Genomic DNA, 24,516 nt, shown 5'->3' with positions numbered 1-24,516 from the left:
ATGGGTCACGTTCAGTGGGAAAAATCTTTAGGCAGAAAACAAACTTGCATTTCTAAATGTTTTCTTCTGTTTTGAGCTTATTGAATGGGACCCTGGAGCCTGTGAGGATTTCTTCATAACTCTCTGAACAGGTTAGGTCCTGTAAATGAGAGGCATCAATATGACCATTTATTTTCCTGAGGACATTCTATTTTCTTTATTTATATTATTGCCAGCACCTGTAAACATTTAATCCATGGTTGATGCTTCATTCTAAGCGTGTTCATTTAGATGTCATGCTGTCTTGGTTATCTTGGTATGATCTTATGACAATTACCTGTCAGCCTCTGACTCTACACCTGCTGAGTGTTTCCTCCTTCCGCCATGCTTTGTAGACACACACATACACACACACACACACATACATACACACACACACACACACAAATACACATAAACACATACACATACACACACATACACATACACATACACATACACATACACATACACATACACACACACACACACACACACACACACACATACACACACATACACGCACATACACACTCACACACACACACACACAGACACATACACACACACACACAAGGCTCAGTGCATCGGTTTATTCATTCCACACACCAACCGAGACAATCCCTGTTGCAATTCCACTATGTTGTCCTGCTCTGTGCTCTTGAAACAGCTGGTAACACCACAGCACTGCACTACAACACGTTGGGCCATTTACGGACAATAAGATGTGTTCCTATCACATATTAAACATAATAGGAATATAATGGCCCGTAATGAGTCTGGATGGGTCCCTCGTTCCGACAACATTGTGGAGAGGGAGAGAGAGAGAGAGACGGAGGGAGATAGAGAGTGAGAGAGAGAGAAAGAGAGAGAGAGAGAGAGAGAGAGAGAGAGAGAGAGAGAGAGAGAGAGAGAGAGAGAGAGAGAGAGAGAGAGAGAGAGAGAGAGAGAGAGAGAGAGAGAGGGAACCCACTGACCAGGCTTTGGATTAGGGTGCTCTAATGGGACTGAAGCCTGGGGCTAAATTTAAATGTAAAACCAGGAGCGAAACCCTAATTCACCCCTTACCTGTGTGGCGGCTAGCTGCCTCTGTGTGCTGAGATTGGGAGCGTGGAGTTTACTGAACTGTAATTTGCTTTGTTCCAGAGGTATGCCCAGACGAGCTCACCATGCGGACTATGGCGACTCGTGTTTAGAATGTGATGCATGAGAATTAATTAAATGCTCTTCAGACCAACGCTCAATGTACGAGGAAGAAAGGTCTCTCTGAATTGCTTTGAATTTGTGTTTAGAATGGGATGAATGACAATGAATTCAAAGCTTTCTCTGAATTGCCATGCAAATTCCTTTAGGGATTCTATTTTTTTTTTATGAAAGTCAGCGTCCAATATAGGGCATAAAAATATTGAAAACCACAACAGAAAAATATTAAAATGTTCAGATCTACTGGCTTGTTTGTCAGTTTCTTTCATGTCCACCTGCTGAGGTGAGACATAGTGATAGTAATGCTAACTTTGATGATCACATGTTCTATGGTTGCACCAATACTGCAACCTTGTGTTATGTCTCATGTTATGTGGCCACTACCACCAGATGCCAGTCCAACACAAACACACACGCATGAATTTGCGTACACACGCACGCGGGCACGCGCACACACACACACACAGACCACTGCTCTTATCACGGTTTCCCTGGTGATCACTCCTCTTCCTCCCACTCTCTCCCCGTCTCCCCCTCCTTCTTTATCCCACTCTTCTCCTATCATCCACCTCTCCTCGCTGGCCCTGCCTGACTGTTCGTTATCCTAGTCAAGTCCTGCAGCTGAACAAGCTAGCTGTTCTCCATTGGGCCTTCGCTGTGCACTCCTTTCTCCTGCCCTATTTGCATATGCGCCAGTTAATTAGTGTGGGGGTGCAGGTGCGTGGTGATAATTATTATTAAACATGACAGTCACCTGTGACCGCGGAGCAACTTCACCCCGGAGCTGGACTGGTTACAGTAAAAGCAGGCTGAGGCGGGTCACGTGTCTTATCTGTATGTCTGTCTACCTATCAGGACTGTAAGACGGTCATAATAAGAAGCTTGGTATAGGTATTTTATTAGGATCCCCATTGGCTGTTGCGATAGCAGCAGCTACTCTTCCCGGGGTCCACACAGAACATGAAACATGACATAATACATAACAAGTACATCACGGTTCAGTTGCTCTTGGCTTCACTATCAGATTCCGATTCACACAGTCGACCAGAAGCATCTTTCAGCACTGACAACTCCATTGAGGAAGTAGAAGAGAGGAGGGGGTGAGAGTCTGCTGGCAGCAATGTTAGCCCTGACTACTGGTTCCTGGCAGACACACACACACCGTACTGGTACCTGGCAGTCACCCACCACGGCTGTGAACCATGCTCATGGGTTCACTGTCAAACATAGAGGTCTGGTGCCCTCTGCTGGTTATAACCTAAAATGAACTGATGTCATTTAGCAAGTTATTTTACTTTTTTATTTTACCTTTATTTAACTAGGCAAGTCAGTTAAGAACAAATTCTTATTTACAATGACGCCTACCAAAAGGCAAAAGGCCTCCTGTGGGGACAGGGGCTGGCATAAAAAATATAAATAAAAATCATATTAATAATCTTGGAATTCCAGAACTAAAATCTGTACATGAGAGATTATTGAGATGGTAGCCTATTATTATCAAGTGAAAGTGAAGTCCTACAGTCCATAACGTTTATTTTCATAGGATGATAGGTAAGGTGATGCAATCTAACAAATAATTACTATTTTCCACATGCTCAAAATTTGAGGACTAATTCCAGTAGCATACTAATACAATTGTCATTACACCCATAACAGACCACATGATGTGACAGTGATACTTTTGTCAAACACATGCGGTAGCCTCCAACATAAATAGATAAACAACATTTATGTTTACCGCAACCATCACGAATTAGCAGAATCTGGCTATATCAAAACAAATGGATCATATTCCATGGAAAATATTGACCAACCTTAAAGAACTCAGTAGCCTACAGCTATGGTTCCCAACCAGGGGTAATAGGACCCTGGCGGTACCACAGGGGGTACTTGAGAAGACTCATGAGACCATAGGCTTCGTGGTCAAGTGCACATGAGGGGGTACTTCAGGTGTACTCTAGGCAGAGCAAAGCTAAGTTGGTGGTACAGTAACCGAAAAGGGTTGGGAACCACTGGCCTACAGTTTACATCTCAACGTCATACGCAAGAAGATGCGCTCATTGCGCCGTTGTTGTCATTGCGTTGCATCAATGGGGATGGACTGCCTTTGCCTTCTTGGCTTGCTGTATTGTACATCAGCGCAGCGCCACCTCGAGGCGAAGAAAGAGAAGCGCTCGAGGACCAGGGCTGGGCAGACAGCAGGCTCCCTCACTGTATGTCACGGCACCGTGCATCGAAAGATTTACAGGATACAAATCGGATGCTGAATACTCCGTACCTGACAAAGGGTGAGTGAGATGCATGTTTTATTACTCCGCCGTATCTGACCACACCCCAGACAATGTATTTGTCCGCGACCTGCCATAAAGAAAAAAGGGCCGCAAAATGAACATTCTAGGCTATTTGTGTCCGACGGTAGCAGGCTATGTCGTCCATATAACGGTACAGCCCAGACAGCACATGCAATTGGCGACCTAAACAACACATGATGGGTTATTCTTGTAAGCCTTTCAAATTAGCCTATATGTGTAATTCAGTGTTATGCGTTGCCCAAAATGGCACGCGTAATACCACATATGTAGGCTATCGATTATGATAAAGATGTGCTATAAGCTTTCAACCGCAAAAGGTTACCGACCAGACTCAAATACAGCAGCATCAGTTGCCATACATCAATATGGTGTCTAGCATTTCATGTTCACTTCCAAAATAGCCTATGTAAAAAAATAAAAATAGATTATTGGACACATGGTAAATATTATTTCGGCATGCCTATAATAAAGAACTGAACGGTCGCTAACGCAGGGTTGGTTGTTTTTTATGCTCAGGCAGGAATGGGCCATCTACAGTAGCTTGCAGAGAGAAATGATGAGCTGTCATTTAAGATAGAGCTATGTAATTAATAGAAGGAGGGAGAGAGAGCGAGAGAGAGAGCAACGAAACCAATGTAAAAATGTGGGGCACAATTGCGAGACCGAGGCCGCATAGAGGGTTAACCAATCCAATTTCACAATGGGGAATCAGGACTGTCGGGTCGCATTCATGAACCATCTACTCTCATTCGGGGCTTAGATATGACAAGGTGCCTGATTAGATTAAATCTCGCTAATTCACTGGTTCACTGATGGGGCATCGTGAGTCAGCATGGCCTACCAGTAGCATACCCCTTCAAGCATTGCCTATGGAGGCCTGTGTCACTGCAAACTGAATGGTAGGCTAGCTAGGCCATACAGTCATAGTGTGTTTTTATGTAGGCTACTGTAGGCCTATATATAGGAATTATGACTACAAAATGAGCACCAGATGGTATGTTGCTTCTGAGCGGAAACGAGATGACTCTGTCAGTGTGTGTGTGTGTGTGTGCGTGTGTGTGTGTGTCCATCTCTCCATCTCTCTCTCTTGCACTGTCTGCCTGCTTTGATCTCTGTGCCTGTCCTGTCATACTCATGTGATACAGTATCTTCATGCCTTTTAGGTTGTCTGTCTGGTCTATCTAGCCATCTGATCATCTATCCTACAGTTTCAGCATTGTTTAGATCCTGTATGGTAGCCTGTATTATAGCCTGCAGTAATACAATATATCCATCATCACTGAATGGCCACTCTCAGTTCAGTGACATTGGTTCAGTGTGACATTGGTTTGGTGACCCGGCGACACTCAGTAATTCAATTTGGCCGTTAAGCAAGATGTCCAACAGTCAGTAACATATTATCTCATTTCTTCTGGAATGGTTGCGATGTGCTCTATTCTAATGCCTTATTGTTAGCAACAAGGTCCAGTCCTACCAGCAGGTCAGTGTGCTGGACATTTAGTTTAAAGTAAACTCTTTGTTGAGTTTAGGTGTGAGAAAGTTGTTAAGTTTATTCCTGTCTGTTTTTAGTGTCTTATCCATTCTCTTCATTCAACTTTGTTGAAAATAGTTAGAATGTTGTGACAATAAGACATTATAATAATAGGCCTACATTTCATTGGTAGAGCGCTTTTCATTTCCAGACAAAAATCACAAAGCTCTTTACATTGTGAGCAACCATATAAAATGCTTTAATAAAAAGGGTAATGAATGTGTAATTATTGTGTTACCTCCATTTACAGGTGGTTGTTATGACTGGTTGTTCTAACTAACTGATACTGACCTAGGGCTCTATTCAATCTGTATTGGTGAAGCGTTACAGATTGCGTGATAGAAATGTAAAGGTAATGTCCTATTGAGTCGAGATATGTAGCGTTTACTGTGAATGCAGTCTCCGCTAACGCGGGAACATTGCCTTTAAATTTCAATCACGCTGTAACGTTGAACTTCCGCAATACAGATTGAGTAGAGCCCCTTGTCTCCTTACACAGGGTGTCATAGGGGTTAGAGGTGAGCAGGTGTGGCAGTGGGCGTGGCAGAGATGAGTGTCTCTTCCTGGTTCCTGGTGAGTGGCGGGGGCATGAGACACCGCCTCCCCTGGGAGATGATCTTCGTTGGTCGAGACGACTGTGAACTCATGTTACAGGTAAATCATATTTAGTATTGTAGCGAGTCTAGAACTCGAACCCGGGTACTTGAGAATGTCAGTCCAACACTGTAGCTGTTATGGCAAGAGATCCGAACCTCTTGACGAGGTCGCTAGGCGTGGTACTAGGTTTGCTATAGTATAAATACAGATGTGAATGCAGTTTTAGCACAGCCTAGACCGTACTACCACTGCTAATGTTATGGAGGTGGTTCGATGAATCACTCTGGCGTGATGTGTAACCTTGCCTGAAACCTGAAGATGTGTGTTAGCTCCCCGAGCTGATCTCTAGGCTTTAGCTCGGCGGGCTTACACAGTCTTGTCAAAAGATCTGGGTTCAACCCTGGTGGGTCACACTGCTACAGGTGACTGTTGGACAGAATGTGATCTGTGTAATCTGGATTATTGTGGCTTTAGTCACGCAGTGTGGACAAACAACATGCAGTTATCAACTATGAGCCAACCACGGACGAACATAAAGTCAAGGACCTGGGAAGCCTGAATGGGGTGAGTAAGATTTTTGTTAAATATGATTATGAAATGATTAATGTGTTTCATAAACTGTTATAAACTGCTAACAATGATATTCCTTTCCTTCCAGACATTTGTGAATGATGTCAGAATACAGGAGCAGGTGTATATCACCTTGAAAATTGACGACAAGTTGAGGTTTGGATATGATATCCTGTCATGGTGACATTTTGTCTTTGAAGCTTAGCCTACAGTAATTCATTGAAACTTCATCAATACATAATGAAGGAGACCTACAAAAAAAGGAGTTCAAGACCAGAGTACGGGTATATAAAACTGTAAAGTAATCACTATTAATATGCTGCCTGAAAAATCATCTAACCTTTAAAACTTATTGCTGTGACTAATGCATAATAGATTCGCATATCTGTTTCTTGACTGTAAGCCGCTCTGAATAAGACTGTATGCCGCTAAATTACTAAAATGTAAAATATCTGTGCTATCTCCTGTAAAGAGCTAAGCTTCTACTGCACAATCTCCTTTCCTTAACCTGTCTCACATACCAACCTGTTCACTGTGGTGCGAGGAGAGCTCCATGTTCCCGAGGAAGCACTAAAGGTTGGTTGGACAGTATGCTAAAGAAATAGCTTTCTGTGTTTCTTCCCATCCTATCTCCTTGCCTTTTTCTCAACCGAATTGGAGGAGAGGTTCCAAGATCCCTCCCCTCGGACCTTCTTCTCCAATGCATTTTGAGAAGGAGGCGAGAAGAGAGGATGCGAGGAATCAAGGAAATATGAATTGAGAAAGAGCCCCAGTAAAATATGCTTACAAAGTAGTATGACAGAAAAGCTCTGAGAAATGGCTTTTTCTGCGACATTGGTTGATGCATGTTTAATGGAGATTATGTTCCGTCAAGAATGGCGGCGGTTTCTGCTGGATGTAGCAAAACCTCACTGCTTTGTTCGAATGACAAAAACATACTTTATGAGGAACTTGTTTCTCACTTGGAGGTACATTGTTCAGTTAGGTCCGTCTGAATCCTAACTTGAGTTCTACATGCATAACTTACTCAGATTTGGCATGAATCATGAACTGATGTCAAGCACAGATCTCAAGTAACAAGTAACAAGTTAAAATGCTTATAACCAAGTCTATGACTACTGTATAATTTCACTGATGGAAGGATAGATTGTGCCATGTATGTTGGTGCATACATAGAAAAGCTCCTTATTAAACGTACCCTTAGGTATGGCTACCTCTAATTGTGTGAGCTCAACTCCTCTCTGTGTTGTCCTGTGTCCTCGTCTATCAGCATGAGAAGTTCAATAGTCAGCTCCAGCTGCAGACGGTAAAGCCTCCAGAAGCTAGTTCAGTACCATCCAGACCTGCAGTAGAGGTCAAGGCTGCAGCCGAGGGTGGCTCCGAGGGTGCGGTGGCAGTGGGTGGAAAACCGACTGAGACCAGCAGAGAGGGGACCGGGGATGACAAGCTGACAGGTGAGAGGGTCTGCACTCTGCATGGACCTTGGAGGGTGACACAGGTGACAGGATTAGGTTAACAGAGGTGACAGGACTGGATAACAGAGGTGACAGGACTGGATAACAGAGATGACAGGACTGGATAACAGAGGTGCCAGGACTGGTTAACAGAGGTGACAGGATTTTGGCAATGCCACACACCCACACAGTCTGTGCTGTGACAACCGTGTGTCCTGTATTTTTAGGTTCCTACGCTAGGCTGTCACCTAAATGCGATTCTAAAGTGCTCTGACTTGTAGACAAATTTGGAGGTCAAACTGTTCTGCCACAATATGTATTTTGGGGACTTGTGTGGGTACAAAGTGCTAGTTCGAGTTTGCAGAGGTGTTTTTTTGTTTCTCAGGGGCCAATTTTTTAATTTTTTTTACCTTTATTTAACTAGGCAAGTCAGTTAAGAACAAATTCTTATTTACAATGACGGCCTACACCGGCCAAACCCGGACGACGCTGGGCCAATTGTCCCTATGGGACTCCCAATCACGGCCGGTTGTGATACAGCCTGGAATCGAACCAGGGGGTCTGTAGTGACGCCTCAAGCACTGAGATGCAGTGTCTTAGACCGCTGCTCCACTCGGGAGACAAACTAGGAGGTCAGACTTGTTCTGTCACAATAGTCTTTTGGAGAACTGTGTGGGAACAACATTTCAGTTCAAAACAAAATCCCTGTCTTTCTCACTGACCTTGTGGATGGTATCGTTTCTTTCCCAGGGGACATTGCAGTACTAAAAAGGGGCACCCCTCTGTACGGCCAGCCTTCCTGGTGGGGGGACGGGGATGCAGACGATGAGAACTCTGGGAAGCAGGACGGGACGACAACTGACAGGAAGCAGGAAAGATCTGAGTCAGGTAGATGCTGTCTAGCCTGGAATACAGACAGAAGTTAGCTGTGTTTCACTTTGTCTGTCTGTCTGCCTGTGTCTGTCTGTCTGTCTGCCTGTTTATACATCAAAAACCCTACCAGATAACAATAGACTTTTGCCTTTCTGGTAGCATATATGACAACAATTGAATCTCAAATCTAAGTCCTTATATTACGCCATCTTGATATCTGCTTGAAACGACAGATGGTAAAGAACCCAAGGAGACAACAGCAGAGGCCCAGGAGAATGGCCTGTACACCTCAAGCCAGGAGCCCAGTTACTTCGAGATCCCCTCCTATACCAACAAACCCCCCTCCCAAGACACGGAAGGCGCCACCGCCGCTAACCCCGCCTCCGGCCCTGAAGCCGGCCCCCAGGGCCACGCCTCCTTCACCATTGAGTTTGACCTGCAGGCGTCCAATAAGGTGACTGTTAAGGACCGGGTGGCGAAGGTGGCGCCGGAGGTGAGGCCACGGCCCCCTAAGAAGGGCGCGGGAGAGGAGCTGAGCGCCCTGCAGACGGCCATGGTGGCGGCGGAGGTGAAAGTAGCTGATTGGTTGGCCCAGAACGAGATCCCATTGGCCCGTACGGAGTCGGTTGACAGAGTGGTGGAGGACGACGGGGAGAGCGTGAAGAGTGATGTGCCGGTTCAGCTGAGGAGTCTTAAAGGTACGACCAACCAACCAATCACCATGAGAATAGAATTTTGATCATATATGCATTATTTTTCTGTCAGCTAGTCCTCTTGCCATTGCATTACATAGCACTACACAGTTATTACACTATGGGCCAGTTTCCCAAACACAGATTAAGCTTAGTCCTTAATTAAAAAGCATGCTCAATGGATAATCTCCATTGAAAGTGCTTCATAGTCTAGGACTATGCTTAATCGGTGTCTGGGAAACCAACCCAATGGGTTCATAGCATTATAACGGCACACACCAAACTTCCAACACCCTTCTCTCTCGTTTCAGGTAGTAAACATGAGGACGGCACCCAGAGCGACTCAGAGAACACAGCCGCGCTGGGAGAGCAACGCCGGGCCGCCCTCGAGGACCACTCCAGGGTGCTGTGGGGCGGCCGACTAGAAGGGTCAGGGGTCAAGATCCGAGAGGGGCGCGCCAACGTCCCAGAGGGACTCTTTGCCGAGGAAGACAGCCCCTCCCGACGACACAGGTCCTCAGCTTCCAAAATGGCACCCATCGGAGGAGAGTTAGGAGAGAGAGAGAGGACCAAGGATTCGGTTCCGTACCACCGCGACCAACACCAACCGATAGGACTTGGGGAGGGGTTCCATAATCGCCAAGGAGATGACTATAGCGACCGGGGGACCTATACCATAGAGATAGAGAACGAAGATAACCAAGAGGAGGAGGCCAGGAGGATGATTGACAAGGTGGGATGGTCAATAGGACTTTAATGAGCTTAAACTGTCATTTGAATCCTGTTTCATCTGAATAACTATTTTACACAGACATGAGTCCCATAATTTGTGTCTTTTCGTCATTGTTATGGCTTCTTTCTTACTGCAAGTGGTATTGTGCACTAAGCCCACATTATTTTGACCTCATGGTTGAATGTTTGGTTGAATGTTTATTTATGTCCATGTTCTGGTCCAGGTATTTGGTGTGGAGGACTACCAGGCTCTGTCCAGGGTGGGGGGCTATCCTGACGTCCAGAGAGATAGACTGGCCACTCAGAGACCAGGCTCAGGAGACAGAGGCAAGCCTGGACGTATCGAACCAGAGGTAACAGCATTTCTGTCTGTCTACACAGACTCTCCATTGCAGAGGACTGAAGGAGTTCACAGACACTACTGTAACTTTGCTATATTTATTATTTGAAGTAGTCCGAAGCGTTTTACCTGTAAATAATAGATGTGTACCTGCCACTGTGACACTCTGACTAGTAGAGTTTGTCCTTGTCTTCCCTGTCCTCCAGTCTGTCCCCTGTATGTTGGTGACTGGGGGTTGTGTAATGAGGCTTCTCCCCTGTTTGTCCTCTAGTCTCTCGCAGAAGAGCTGGTGGTGGGTGGTCCCAGGTGGGTCTCTCAGTGGGCTACTCTGGCAGCCAGCCACATCAGGACAGACCCTGAGGGCTCTGGAGCTGAGTCCCACGTCCACTACCACACTGAGGACAGAGGTACTACTGCTGGGTTTAGACTTGTTCTGAAATTGAAGTGCTTTGCTGTTTTTCAGTTGTTGTTGTATTTATGTATTAGTCATACCACTTACTTCAGTATAAAGACAAAAGTAACTAGAATAAAGAAAAGAGCGTTGGGTAATTATATTGTCAATATATGAGAGTTAGTTACATACAGTAGATATTATAGTGTAGAAATAATTTTTTTATACCCTGTCTCCCTATAGCTGAGATCAGTGAGTCCAGTCACTCTGCCTCCATGGCCTCCTCCAGCTATACAGAGCGCAAGAGGAGAACCCTGCCCCAGCTCCCCTCCACCGAGGAGGAAACCCCAGGGGGGAGGAGATCCCCTGGTCCAGCTCTCCGCCCCTCTGATGTGGGGGAGAAACAGGACACTGAGCTCCAGGAAAAGGAGAACCAGGAGATGGGGAGAGGAGGGAGGACCAAGCCTTGTGGAGGTGGTGGGGGTAGCCAGGCAGGTAGTGTGGGTGGAAGCACCAGAGGAAGTCCGAAAAGAGGCTCTCCAGCGAAGAACCAAGATGCGGGAAGCCAGAAAGAAACTGTGTCGGCGAAACTGCCTCCTCGGCCAGTGAGTAGCGGAGGGAAGAGACTCGAGGAGGCACGGAGGAGGAAGAAGGAGATGGAGGAGAAGGCTAAAGAAAGGGAGAGCGCTGGGAAGCCACTTCTTAGACAAGAGAGCTTTACGGTGGAGAGACCAAGCGCCAATGTCCCCCAGGAGCTCATCCCACGGATTGACTCACAAACTGGGGCACGAATACTGACAAAGGAGGGTAGGGTGGATAGTACCACCCTGCAGAAGGACTCAGAGGCGGTGGCTGCGTTAATGGAGACGACGGTATCAGACCTTGGTGAACCAATTAGCCAGTCCATCGAGGGGTCATTGTCGCCCGAGTCGGACGTGGACACCACCAGCACCGTTAGCCAGGCAGCGGGCGTCGGAGGGCGGAAGGTGGTCCACCAGAAGAGACGTACCCTAACAGCCCAGCAGAAAGAGAGGGAGAAGACGGTGCTGTGTTCCTCCACCAAGGGGCCTACCAGAGCCAGAGATTCCCAGGATAGGAAACCCAAATCCAGACCGTCTGGAGGGCAAGGGACCCGCCAGGCTGGTCGTGCCTGGACCTCCCTGGATCTAACAGATGACGACGTCAACTCCAACTCCCTCCTCTCCGACTCCCAACCGTCCATACAGGAGGTTAGCTCCCACAGTTCCCACGCCAGAACCCAGGCCGGAAGCGCCAGAGTGGAGGCTAGCACCAAGGCTAGCCGGGCTAAAAACACCCAGGCATCCAGCACCACCACAACCACCCTCAGTAAACCTACCACCACCTTGCCCAAGGTGCGGCCCACCCGGGCCTCGATACTCAGACGCGCCCGTTTGGGGGACTCCTCCGATACCGAACCAGCCGACATGGACCGGATGTCCGTAGCGTCCGAGGCTAGCACCACTAGCTCCAGGTCCACGGCTCCTGGACCAGGGATCCGGAGGGGCCTGTCCCGCATTGAGGCCCTGGCCCAGCCCAGGAGGCCCAGGATGGGATCTCCGTCTGCCCAGAGTGACTCAGAGGCCACGGGTGGCCGGAGCCGGGGGATAGGGGCTCGTAGCGTTGCTACCGACTACGCCATCCGACAGGGACTGAGAGGAGTCAGCAACATGGGAGGGGTAGTACAAAGGGCCAGGGCTAACAGCGCCTCCAAACTACCTGACAAGTCTAAGGGCTACATCACCCCCACAGGTAACATACTGTACTGTCTGATACAGAGGTAGTGTTTCTGAGTGACTGTTCTCTAGTAACTTGTCCACTGCAATGTTTGATTTTGTATTATGTTTGTGCTATAGTCTTTTTGTAGGTTCTGTCATTATTCAGCATCTTTATGTACATTTATATGAGTAAAATCTGTTCTCTATGGACAGTTGTGTGTATCTACTAGTGGTAAAGACCTATATCACTACTACTACTACTGACAAAACATATTCTCTTGACTCCAGCTGGTGGCCAGTGGCGCCGGATGCCCATGGACTACGCCTCCACCTCTGAGGACGAGTTCGGCTCCAACCGCCACCCGTCCAAGCACGGCGGTCCCGCCCGGCAGTTTGCTTCGCCGCGGCTGACCCAGCTGGGTGGCTCCGCCCCTGCCACACCCAGTCCGGGGGGTATAGCAGCTCTGAGGCAGCAGTCAGCAGGCAGAGAACAGGAGGAGTACATGAAGGACTGGACCGCTCACAGTGAAGAGATTGCCAGGTATGGAGGAGCAGGCTGTACTGTACACATACAGAGATACTGTATTCACACTGGCTTCCAGTCATGCCTAACTACTGTAGCGCAAAATAGTACACACATCTACTGAATATAATAGGGTTAATTCTATAGAGGAGCAAATGACTTTGAGAACCAGTATAACCTCGAAAGTATCAATTTTGCAACATTCATTATTTGATTTTATGCACTATATACATAATAATACACTATACAAGTCAAATCAAGGGTATTTAACTGATTCGTTCCCTGTATGTTGACAGGATCAGTCAGGACCTAGCCAAAGACCTGGCCATGTTGGCCAGGGAGATCCATGACGTGGCCGGAGAAATCGACTCAGTCAGCCCAGCCGCTAGTGCTGCCACTGACCCAGGAGCCATGGTACTACACATCCCACGATGCAATACTCCCACTCTATGTAGCCGTTGACATCTGTCATGATCTCCCCAAAAGTCTGAGCTACATGTACATATCAGGGTCCATATTCATCAAGTGTCTCAGAGTAGGAGTGCTGATCTAGGAACAGGTCCCGCCTGTCTATTCAATATGATCTCAATTCTAAAAACTGAGCCTAGATCTGTACTCCTATCAGACGCTATATGAATACGGGCCCTGAATCCTGCTCCTTGTGAATATTGTGGATATATATATATATATATATATATATATATATATATATACAGTACCAGTCAAAAGTTTGGACACACCTACTCATTCCAGGGTTTTTCTTTTTTTTAAACTATTTTCTACATTGTAGAATAATAGCGAAGACATGAAACTATGAAATAACACATATGGAATCATGTAGTAACCAAAAAACTGTTAAACAAATCTAAATATATTTTATATTTGAGATTCTTCAAATAGCCACCCTTTGCCTTGATGACAGCTTTGCACACTCTTGGCATTCTCTCAACCAGCTTCATGAGGTAGTCACCTGGAATGCATTTCAATTCACAGGTGTGCCTTCTTAAAAGTTAATTTGTGTAATTTCTTTCCTTCTTAATGCGTTTGAGCCAGTCAGTTGTGTTGTGACAAGGTAGGGGGGTATACAGAAGATAGCCCTATTTGGTAAAAGACCAAGTCCATATTATGGCAAGAACAGCTCAAATAAGCAAAGAGAAACGACATTCCATCATTACTTTAAGACATGAAGGTCAGTCAATATGGAACATCTCAAGAATTTTGAAAGTTTCTTCAAGTGCAGTCACAAAAACCATCAAGCGCTATGATGAAACTGGCTCTCATGAGGACGGACACAGGAATGGAAGACCCAGACTTACCTCTGCTGCAGAGGATAAGTTCATTAGAGTAACCAGCCTCATAAATTGCAGCCCAAATAAATGCTTTACAGAGTTCAAGTAACAGACACATCTCAACATCAACTGTTCAGAGGGTACTGTGTGAATCAGGCCTTCATGGTCTAATTGCTGCAAAGAAACCACTACAATAATAAGAAGAGACCTGCTTGGGCCAAGAAACACGAGCAATGGACATTAGACCGGTAGACATTTCTCCTTTGGTCTGAAGTCCAAATTGGAGATTTTTGGTTCCAACCGCTGTGTCTTTGTGAGACGCGGTGTGGGTGAACGGATGATCTCCGCATGTGAGGTTCCCACCATAAAGCATGGAAGAGGAGGTGTTATGGTGTGGGGGTGCTTTGCTGGTGCCACTGTCTGTGATTTATTTAGAATTCACGGCACACTTAACCAGCATGGCTACCACAGCATTCTGCAGCGATACGCCATCCCATCTGGTTTGGGCTTAGTGGGACTATCATTTGTTTTTCAACAGGACAATGACCCAACACCAGGCTGTGTAAGGGCTATTTTACCAAGAAGGAGAGTAATGGAGTGCTGCATTGTTTAACACTTTTTTGTTTACTACATGATTCCATATGTGTTATTTCATAGTTTTGATGTCTTCACTATTATTCTACGATGTAGAAAATCGTAAAAATTAAGAAAAACCCTTGAATGAGTAGGTGTGTCCAAACTTTTACTGGTAGTGTATATATATCAGAAAATGAATGACCTTGTATTGGGTGCTTTGCCCAGTTGGAGGAGCATGTTTTTGACGATGGCTTGGATCTGGGGAGTGGCCCGTCAACAGAGAGCATTCTGGGTAATAACGTCCGCCCCGTGGAGCTCCGGCCACGCAACTCTAACAGACAGGGTCCCCGCGCCATTCGCCGCCAGACCTGGAACAGAGAGGATGTGAGTTGTTGCCGTTTGGAATCCAAACTAAAAATAATAATAATTGAACGTCTTTGATTGTACGCTAGTTTAGCCTGGTTTTCAGTCTGTTTCAGCTTGTCTTTAGCCAATGTGTGTTTATAATCTGCTAAATGGCATATATATATATATATATATATATATATATATATATATATATATATAATGACAATGGCATACAAGTTGAGCTAAAGCAAGCAGACTGGCACCCAGCCAACATTACTAGTTTGAGATAAAGAAGTTTGAAAAACAGTCGTTTGAGAGAGAGACAAAACACAGCCAAAAAACCAAAAGGACTTGATGTCAGGGTGAATTGACCCTATTCCATCAGAAACTTACTGTATTATTGATAAAAACGTGTGTAAGAGAGTGTGTGTGCCGTTGAGAACCACTAGGTGGCTCTGCTCCCTTTATGTCACAATAGATCACATTCACTCCCCAAGACAGTGAACTCTTCAACCTGACCAGACATATGCCTGAGTGTAAGGGGCAGAGCAGAGTTGTCCATTGAGTGTTTGTTTATTTTGATAACCACATCTTTACCATGTTAATAACACATTTATTAGTATATTAATGATGGATGTATTTGCTAGTTCTGGGAGATTTGGGCAAAAATATGCTGTATATCTAATATTCGTATGGTTTTCTGACTGCATATAGCCTTGGTATCGCTAGCTATCCTAGTTATTATGCTATTGTTGGTGTTTACTGAAACACCTCTTACATAAGACCTCTTATTTTCCGTGTTGTTTCCTCTCAGGCGGTGTTGGACAGTTTACTATTAGCATCTGTGACCCAGCTCTCTGCACGGGTACGCCAGTCTGTGGACAAAACAGCAGGCAAAATCAGGTAGGCATCACCTTTCATCACGATTTATTCAAAGAAAAGGAATGTGAAATAATAAATTCCCTGATTTCGACAATGAAGAGTTAGGAGTGCTTTATGAGTTGCAAGAAAAACACAAGCAGTGTGAAATAATAGGCTAGCATTTGACTTTGAATTAATTTTATTCCAAATACATGCAGCTACCTGCTGTGCTTAGAACTAGATCAAATCTGGATAATGACGAAGAAGAATTAGTAGTGTATATTGTTGTATAAGATATGATGGACTGTATCCCAGAAAATATCATCATTTGCATATTATGAATGGCACTTCATAAAGGTTAAGATGACAACTTGCAACACCCATCCTCACTTTTTAGACATCAGAAACCACTTTCATTTCCCCCCTCAACCCATTTCACACAAATTAAATCACTCAACATGTTCATATAACAGACATTTTTCCAGTTTATTTTTGAAAACGTGTACTTTTTTCTCCAGGATATTATTCAAAGAAAAGGACCGGAAATGGGACGAGATTGAGAATAGACTCCAAGCCGAGCATGACTCTCTACTCCTCAAGACTTCCAGCACGGTAAGGTGCCAGACCCCTACTGTCCTTACCTCACACTCCCTTGCTGTACCACCCAGCTGCTGTGATAAATGACTGCAGAGGACAGGCGGACCTAGTTTCAAGTTTTATTAGTCATATGTATGGGATACAGACCTCATGCGTCAATAACGTCTGCCCAACGGTAAGAGAGTGAACAGCTCGTGGCTGGGGTGTGTGGAGTCCTTAATGATGCTGCAGGCCTTCCTCAGGCACCATTTTGAGTAGATGTCCTGGATGGGTGGGAACACGGTCCCAGTGATGTACTGGGCCGTCTTCACCACCCACTGGAGGGCCTTGCGGTTGTGGGCGGAGCAATTCCCGTACCAGGCCGTGATGCAACCGGTCAGGACGCTCTCGATAGTGCAAGAGAAATGCCTGGTAAAAATCTAAATACAAACCAAAGAGTGCTTATTTGGGGTGATGATGCAACAAAACTTTGGGATGGTAAATATTTAATGAGTTCTACCACCATCTGGGTAGCTCGGAGTAGTGTTAAAGGCCATCCTCGCCTTATTGTGCTGTTGCATTAATCATGTCTGTTAAGCCTGACAAACACCCAGATGTAGCAGGAAGACCTATACAGAAGGTGGTAAGGGGGTGAGGTACGGACGTGTTTCTCAAACCTTTCCCCGGTCTGCACAGTCACATTTGTTTAATTGAAATGTGAGTTGGCATCACTTCCTCTCAATTCTGGAAGTATAAGTTATGACGTTTCGTGATTGTAATAAAGTATTTTGATGTCCACTTTAATTGATGAGGTTTGAGACTCCCCCCACCCCACCCAGTCTCTCTCTCTCTCTACCACTCTCTCTCCCCCTCCCTCTCTCTCTCTCCCTCTCTCTCTCCCTCCCTCTCTCTCTCTCTCCATCTCTCTCTCTCTCTCTCTCTCGATTGTAATAAAGTATTTTGATATCCACTTTAATTGATGAGGTTTGAGACTCCCCCCACCCCACCCCTCTCTCTCTCTCTCTCTCTCTCTCTCTCTCTCTCTCTCTCTCTCTCTCTCTCTCTCTTCCCATTCACTCTCTCACTCCCTGTCTTTCGCTCTCTCTGAGAGTATAACATTCCACAACAGTATCAAACATCACATCAGAAGCAAGTGCCAATTTCGGGGGAACGGCGATAATATGTCCATCCTGGGATTTGAACCGACAACCTTTCTGTTGTTGTTGTTGTCGGTGGTGGTGTTGTATAAAGAAGGTAACAGGTGAGGACATCAATGTCTTATCGTGATGGGTATCCCTTCTTCAATTCCCTAACCAATTTTCATGTTTTTGTTTGTTGTGTGGTTGTTAACCAGGAGATCACCACCATCCTCCAGGACCTGAAGAGAGTGGAGAGACAGTTACTAGGTCTGAGTCCTGAGACAGTCATACACCATTTCATTTCAGCAGTATATAGTACAAGTCATAGAGCTATACAGATAGCATCTGCATATAGCATCCATATTCATACGTATTTCATCATATCAATCATCACATTTTTATATAAATAAATCTTCCATTCTCTGATGATTGTTTGCTTGCTTGACTGACTGACTGATTGACAGACCTCCTCTTTGATTGACTGATTGACAGACCTCCTCTTTGATTGACTGACTGACAGACCTTCTCCTCTTTTTTTATTTTTATTTCACCTTTATTTAACCAGGTAAGCCAGTTGAGAACAAGTTCTAATTTACAACTGCGACCTGGCCAAGATAAAGCAAAGCAGTGCGATAAAAACAACAACAACACAGAGTTAAACATGGGATAAAACAAAACATACAGTCAATAACACAAAAGAAGATCGATATACAGTGTGTGCAAATGTAGTAAGTTATGGAGGTAAGGCAATAAATAGGCCATAGTGCAAAATAATTACAATTTAGTATTAACACTGGAATGATAGATGTGCAGAAGATGATGTGCAAATAGAGATACTGGGGTGCAAATGAGCAAAGTAAATAACAATATGGGGATGAGGTAGTTTGGTGGGCTAATTACAGATGGGCTGTGTACAAAGGTGCAGTGATCGGTAAGCTGCTCTGACAACTGATGCTTAAAGTTAGTGAGGGAGATAAGAGTCTCCAGCTTCAGAGATGTTTGTAGTTCGTTCCAGTCATTAGCAGCAGAGAACTGGAAGGAATGGCGGCCAAAGGAGGTGTTGGCTTTGGGGATGACCAGTGAGATATACCTGCTGGAGCGCATACTATGGGTGGGTGTTGCTATGGTGACCAATGAGCTAAGACAAGGCAGGGATTTGCCTAGCAGTGATTTATAGATGACCTGGAGCCAGTGGGTTTGGCGACGAATATGTAGTGAGGGCCAGCCAACGAGAGCGTACAGGTCACAATGGTGGGTAGTATATGGGGCTTTGGTGACAAAACGGATGGCACTGAGATAGACTACATCCAATTTGAGTAGAGTGTTGGAGGCTATTTTGTAAATGACATCGCCGAAGTCAAGGATCGGTAGGATAGTCCGTTTTACGAGGGCATGTTTGGCAGCATGAGTGAAGGAGGCTTTGTTGGGAAATAGGAAGCCGATTCTAGATTTAACTTTGGATTTTGAGATGCTTAATGTGAGTCTGGAAGGAGAGATTACAGTTTAACCAGACACCTAGGTATTTGTAGTTGTCCACATATTCTAAGTCAGACCCGCCGAGAGTAGTGATTCTAGTCGGGCAGGCGGGTGCAAGCAGCGTTCGATTGAAGAGCATGCGTTTAGTTTGACTAGCGTTTAAGAGCAGTTGGAGGCTACGGAAGGAGTGTTGTATGGCATTGAAGCTCGTTTGGAGGTTTGTTAACACAGTGTCCAATGAAGGGCCAGATGTATACAAAATGGTGTCGTCTACATAGAGGTGGATCTGAGAGTCACCAGCAGCAAGAGCGACATCATTGATATACACAGAGAATAGAGACGGCCCGAGAATTGAACCCTGTGTCACCCCCATAGAGACTGCCAGAGGTCCAGACAACAGGCCCTCCAATTTGACACATTGAACTCTATCTGAGAAGTAGTTGGTGAACCAGGCGAGGCAGTCATTTGAGAAACCAAGGCTATTTAGTCTGCCAATAAGAATGCGGTGATTGACAGAGTCGAATGCCTTGGCCAGGTCGATGAAGACAGCTGCACAGTAATCGTTTAGGACCTTTAGCGTGGCTGAAGTGCACCCATGACCAGCTCGGAAACCAGATTGCATAGCGGTGAAGGTACGGTGGGATTCGAAACGGACGGTGATCTGTTTGTTAACTTGGCTTTCAAATACTTTCGAAAGGCAGGCCAGGATGGATATAGGTCTGTAACAGTTTGGATCTAAAGTGTCACCCCCTTTGAAGAGGGGGATGACCGCGGCAGCTTTCTAATCTCTGGGGATCTCAGATGACACGAAAGAGAGGTTGAACAGGCTAGTAATAGGGGTTGCTACAATTTCGGCTGCTAATTTTAGAAAAAAGGGTCCAGATTGTCTAGTCCAGCTGATTTGTAGGGGGGGGGGCAAGTTGCAGCGGGGGGGGGCAGAGCTGGTGGCCGGGGTAGGGGTAGCCAGGTGGAAAGCATGGCCAGCCGTAGCAAAATGCTAATTGAAAATTCTCGATTATCGTAGATTTATCGGTGTGACAGTGTTTCCTAGCCTCAGTGCAGTGGGCAGCTGGGAGGAGGTTCTCTTATTCTCCATGGACTTTACAGTGTCCCAAAACGTTTTGGAGTTAGTGCTACAGGATGCAAATTTCTGTTTGAAAAAGCTAGCCTTTGCTTTCCTAACTGATTGTGTATATTGGTTCCTGACATCCCTGAAAAGTTGCATATCGCGGGGGCTGTTCGATGTTAATGCAGTACGCCACAGGATGTTTTTGTGCTGGTCAAGGGCAGTCAAGTCTGGGGTGAACCAGGGGCTATATCTGTTCTTAGTTCTGCATTTTTTGAATGGGGCATGCTTATTTAAGATGGAGAGGAAAGCACTTTTGAAGAACAACCAGGCAGCCTCTACTGACGGAATGGGGTCAATATCCATCCAGGATACCCGGGCCAGGTCAATTCGAAAGGCCTGCTCGCTGAAGTGTTTTAGGGAGCGTTTGACAGTGATGAGGGGTGGTCGTTTGACCGCGGACCCATTACGGACGCAGGCAATGAGGCAATGATCACTGAGATCCTGGTTGAAGACAGCGGAGGTGTATTTAGAGGGTAAATTAGTCAGGATGATATCTATGAGGGTGCCCATGTTTACGGATTTAGGGTTGTACCTGGTAGGTTCCTTGATAATTTGTGTGAGATTGAGGGCATCTAGTTTAGATTGTAGGACGGCCGGGGTGTTAAGCATATCCCAGTTTAGGTCACCAAGCAGTACAAACTCTGAGGATAGATGGGGGCAATCAATTCACATATGGTGTCCAGGGCACAGCTGGGGGCTGAGGGGGATCTGTAGCAAGCGGCAACAGTGACAGACTTAATTCTGGAGGGGTGGATTTTTAGAAGTAGAAGCTCAAACTGTTTGGGCACAGACCTGGATAGTATGATAGAGCTCTGCAGGCTATCTCTACAGTAGATCTACGCCCCCTTTGGCAGTTCTATCTAGACGGAGAATGTTGTAGTTGGGGATGGACATTTCAGAGTTTTTGGTGGTCTTCCTAAGCCAGGATTCAGACACTGCTAGAACATCAGGGTTGGTGGAGTGTGCTAACGCAGTGAGTAACTCAGACTTAGGGAGGAGGCTAATGATGTTAACATGCAAAAAAACAAGGCTTTTACGGTTATAGAAGTCAACAAATGATAGCGCCTGGGGAGTAGGAGTAATATTGGGGGCTACAGGGCCTGGGTTAACATCTACAACACCAGAGGAACAGAGGAGGAGTAGAATAAGGATACGGCTAAAGGCTTTAAGAACTGGTCTTCTAGTGCATTGGGTACAGAGAATAAAAGGGGCAGATTTTCGGGTGTTGTAGAATAGATTCAGGGCATTATGTACAGACAAGGATATGGAAGGATATGAGTACAGTGGAGGTAAACCTAAGCGTTGGGTAACGATGAAAGAGATAACATCACTGGAGGCACCGATTGAGCCGGTCTCCGCGTGTATGGAGGGTGGGACAAAGGAGCTCTCTGAGGCTGGTTGAGTGGTACTGGGGGCTCTACAGTGAAATTGTATAATAAGAACTAACCGGAACAGCAATAGGCAAGGCATATTGACATGGGAGAGAGGCATAAAGCAATCACAGGTGTTATTCGAGAGAGCTAAGACAACAACTGGAATGGCGACGAAAGTTTGGGCTGAGGCTAAACAGATAAACAGGACAGATAAACAGGATGGGGGTACCGTGTAAAGGAACAGTCCAGCAGGAGTGATCATAAGGTCCAGTGAACAGCAATTGGTGAGAGCAGTTCGAATAGCTGCTACAGCACAGGCGAGCAGGAAGCACGGCTGTTGATTGCGTGTGCTAGCGGGCCGGGGCTAGCAGATGGATCTTTGTGGTCGTCGCAACGGGAAGCCTTTTGAAACTACATCAGACGATTACGTCGGCAGACCAGTCGTGATGGATGGGCGGGGCTCCGTGTCGAAACTAGGAGGTCCCGTCCGGTTGACAGAGAGGTAGATAGCCGGGAGATGGGCCTGGCTCGAGGCTAGCTCAAGGCTAACTGGTGCTTGCTTCGGGGGCAGTGGTGATTAGCCAATAACATCCATTCGGTTGCAGCCAGCTAGTTGCGATGATCCGGTGTTAAGGTCCAGTGATTCAGTGATTCCAGCAGAAAATCCGATATGTTCTTGGTTGATAGCGCGCTGTGCACACAGTGCAGACTGGCCGATAATAGTCCAGGCTAGAGCTGGCTGGTAGGTAGTGCATGCCACGGACAATGGTGAAAACCGCTAACGGTGGCTAATAGCAAGTAGCTAGTTAGCTGGCTAGTTTCAACTGGAGGTTCTGGATAAAAAGGTTAAAGAAATAACAGAATCCGTTGAAGGACGAAAAGTGTGATTGAGAAATATATACGAAAGAGACAAAAAACAACAAAAAAACGGGCTATTTACACGGACATACTACAGAGTACACGACCGCACTTCTACGCCATCTTGGAACTTAGTTGACTGATTGATAGACCTTCTCCTTCTCCTCTCTGCTCCACAGTGATTGATGTGATGGTGGATCCAGACGGCACCCTGGATGCCCTCACCAGCCTGGGACTGACCAGCCCTCTGACCGACCTGCAGAGGGTCAGTCCTGGGGCAGCGGGACCCTCCGCTGCGGGTCACCCTCCTGGAGGTAGTAGTGGAGAAGGCCCCTCTAGCAGCACCCTGTCGGCCCCCAGCGGTGGCCCCTCCTCGGGGGCCTCAGGCACCTCTACCCAGGTTGCAGAGAGAGACCTGGGACTCCATGTGAATAATAACCTGCCTTCTAGTGGTGGAGAACAGAACTGTGTGGTTCATAAATGAGGAGGATGCTGGATCTAGAACACACCACTACAGTACAACTACCTAAACACTTGCTTGGAGGGGCCCTGATTGAGGCTCACTACTAGGGAGGATGGTAAAAGACTTGTAGAGAGGGGGTTCCCACTGGGCTCAGACGTCAATTCAACGTCTATTCCACGTTGGTTCAACATAATTTAATTGAAATGACGTGGAAACAACGTTGATTCTACTAGTGTATGCCCAGTGGGTTGATATTTCCTTCAATATCTGGACAAACCTCCTGGACATCAGACCTGACCAAAGGAGAAGTAAACAACCATTGTTAATCTTTGTCTATGTCATGCCAATCAGTTTGTTCATGGCAAATTAATTGGAGCCAACAATGGGCTTATTCTATGTGTATAGAAAGGTTGTGAAAGGATTATATACTGTCAATACAATCTATGGACCTGTACATGTCCTACAGTCCGTTACTATTGTATCAATATTCTTGAACACGTTTGAAAAGTATCAATAAGTATTTTGCATTATGATCTGCTAACTGCACCTATTACTGCTTGATTGATGACTTTTCAAAATACATTTGATATGATTCTGTTTGCATTCGACATTGTTGCTGATTGTGTGACAACGTGCAGCTTTACACACTAAAAACAAATGGTTCTATGTAGTGGCAAATAAGGGTTCTTTGGCTTGTAACCATAGCGGAACACTTTTTGGTGCTACATGGAACCTTTTTTTAAGGTTCTATAAATAACCATACTCATAAGGTTTAATTATTTTCCATTAAAAAAAGTTTCTACATAGCGCCAAAAAAGGGTTCCGCTATGGTTACAAACCTTTTGGGGGCTATATAGAACCCTTTTTTTATGGAGAATGGTTCTATAAAGAACCTTTCTCAATCTCCAAGTAAAAGCGTACAGGGTTTTTAATTCTTGTTTAATAGACATATTATATTGTTAAAATTCAATAGGTTTTATTATTGTGTTTATTAACAAGTTGAATCAGGTGTGCTAGCTCTGGAACAGCTGGTGGTTCCAGAGGAGAGAATTGAGAACTACTGACTTAGTCAACCATTTGTAACGACATGGTAGTGGGTTCGATCCCCGGGACCACCCATATGTAAAAATGTATGCACACATGACTGTAAGTCGCTTTGGATAAAAGCGTCTGCTAATTGGCATATTATTATTATTATTATTATTATTATTATTATTATTATTATTATTCTCAACTGACACAAGGCCATACATGCATCTGTCACTAGCTATAGCCATATATAATATTAAACCGCATAACACAACAGTTTAGATCAACTGAAATGACACTCTGACTCACGGTTGGACAAAAATAGTTGTGCGCAAACCACGGCCCAAAATATTCTAATGAGCCACCGCCCCTACATTTAACCATCACCCTTCACAAAGAACCCTTGAGGAACCCTCATTTCTTAGTG

General features: G+C 45.5%; 1 protein-coding gene across 1 annotated transcript; it reads left to right on the top strand.

The window, feature by feature from the left end:
* The first annotated feature begins 3,373 nt into the window (after positions 1–3,373).
* On the top strand, positions 3,374–24,223 carry cep170ab (centrosomal protein 170Ab). Its single transcript, XM_045205214.1, has 19 exons — positions 3,374–3,509; positions 5,564–5,718; positions 6,136–6,225; positions 6,320–6,398; positions 6,749–6,807; positions 7,502–7,685; positions 8,436–8,573; positions 8,792–9,256; positions 9,562–9,983; positions 10,207–10,335; positions 10,594–10,729; positions 10,957–12,483; positions 12,738–12,990; positions 13,269–13,386; positions 15,063–15,221; positions 16,000–16,088; positions 16,565–16,658; positions 17,977–18,028; positions 22,777–24,223. The coding sequence occupies exons 2-19, from the start codon at positions 5,614–5,616 to the stop codon at positions 23,079–23,081; spliced, it is 4,404 nt and encodes a 1,467-aa protein (XP_045061149.1). The 5' UTR covers positions 3,374–3,509; positions 5,564–5,613; the 3' UTR covers positions 23,082–24,223.
* Positions 24,224–24,516: the final 293 nt, after the last annotated feature.

This window comes from Coregonus clupeaformis, chromosome 20, assembly GCF_020615455.1.
Source record: "Coregonus clupeaformis isolate EN_2021a chromosome 20, ASM2061545v1, whole genome shotgun sequence".
Taxonomy (NCBI): domain Eukaryota; kingdom Metazoa; phylum Chordata; class Actinopteri; order Salmoniformes; family Salmonidae; genus Coregonus; species Coregonus clupeaformis.
The sequence above is the reverse complement of the archived record's forward strand: the minus strand, read 5'-3'. Positions and strand labels throughout refer to the sequence as shown.

Bases quoted from the DNA above. Each gene is read 5' to 3' on its own strand.
- cep170ab (XM_045205214.1), top strand. From the start codon at position 5,614: ATGAGTGTCTCTTCCTGGTTCCTGGTGAGTGGCGGGGGCATGAGACAC. The intron at 9,257-9,561 runs GTACGACCAACC...CTCTCGTTTCAG, and splicing joins TCAGCTGAGGAGTCTTAAAG to GTAGTAAACATGAGGACGGC. The intron at 9,984-10,206 runs GTGGGATGGTCA...GTTCTGGTCCAG, and splicing joins CCAGGAGGATGATTGACAAG to GTATTTGGTGTGGAGGACTA.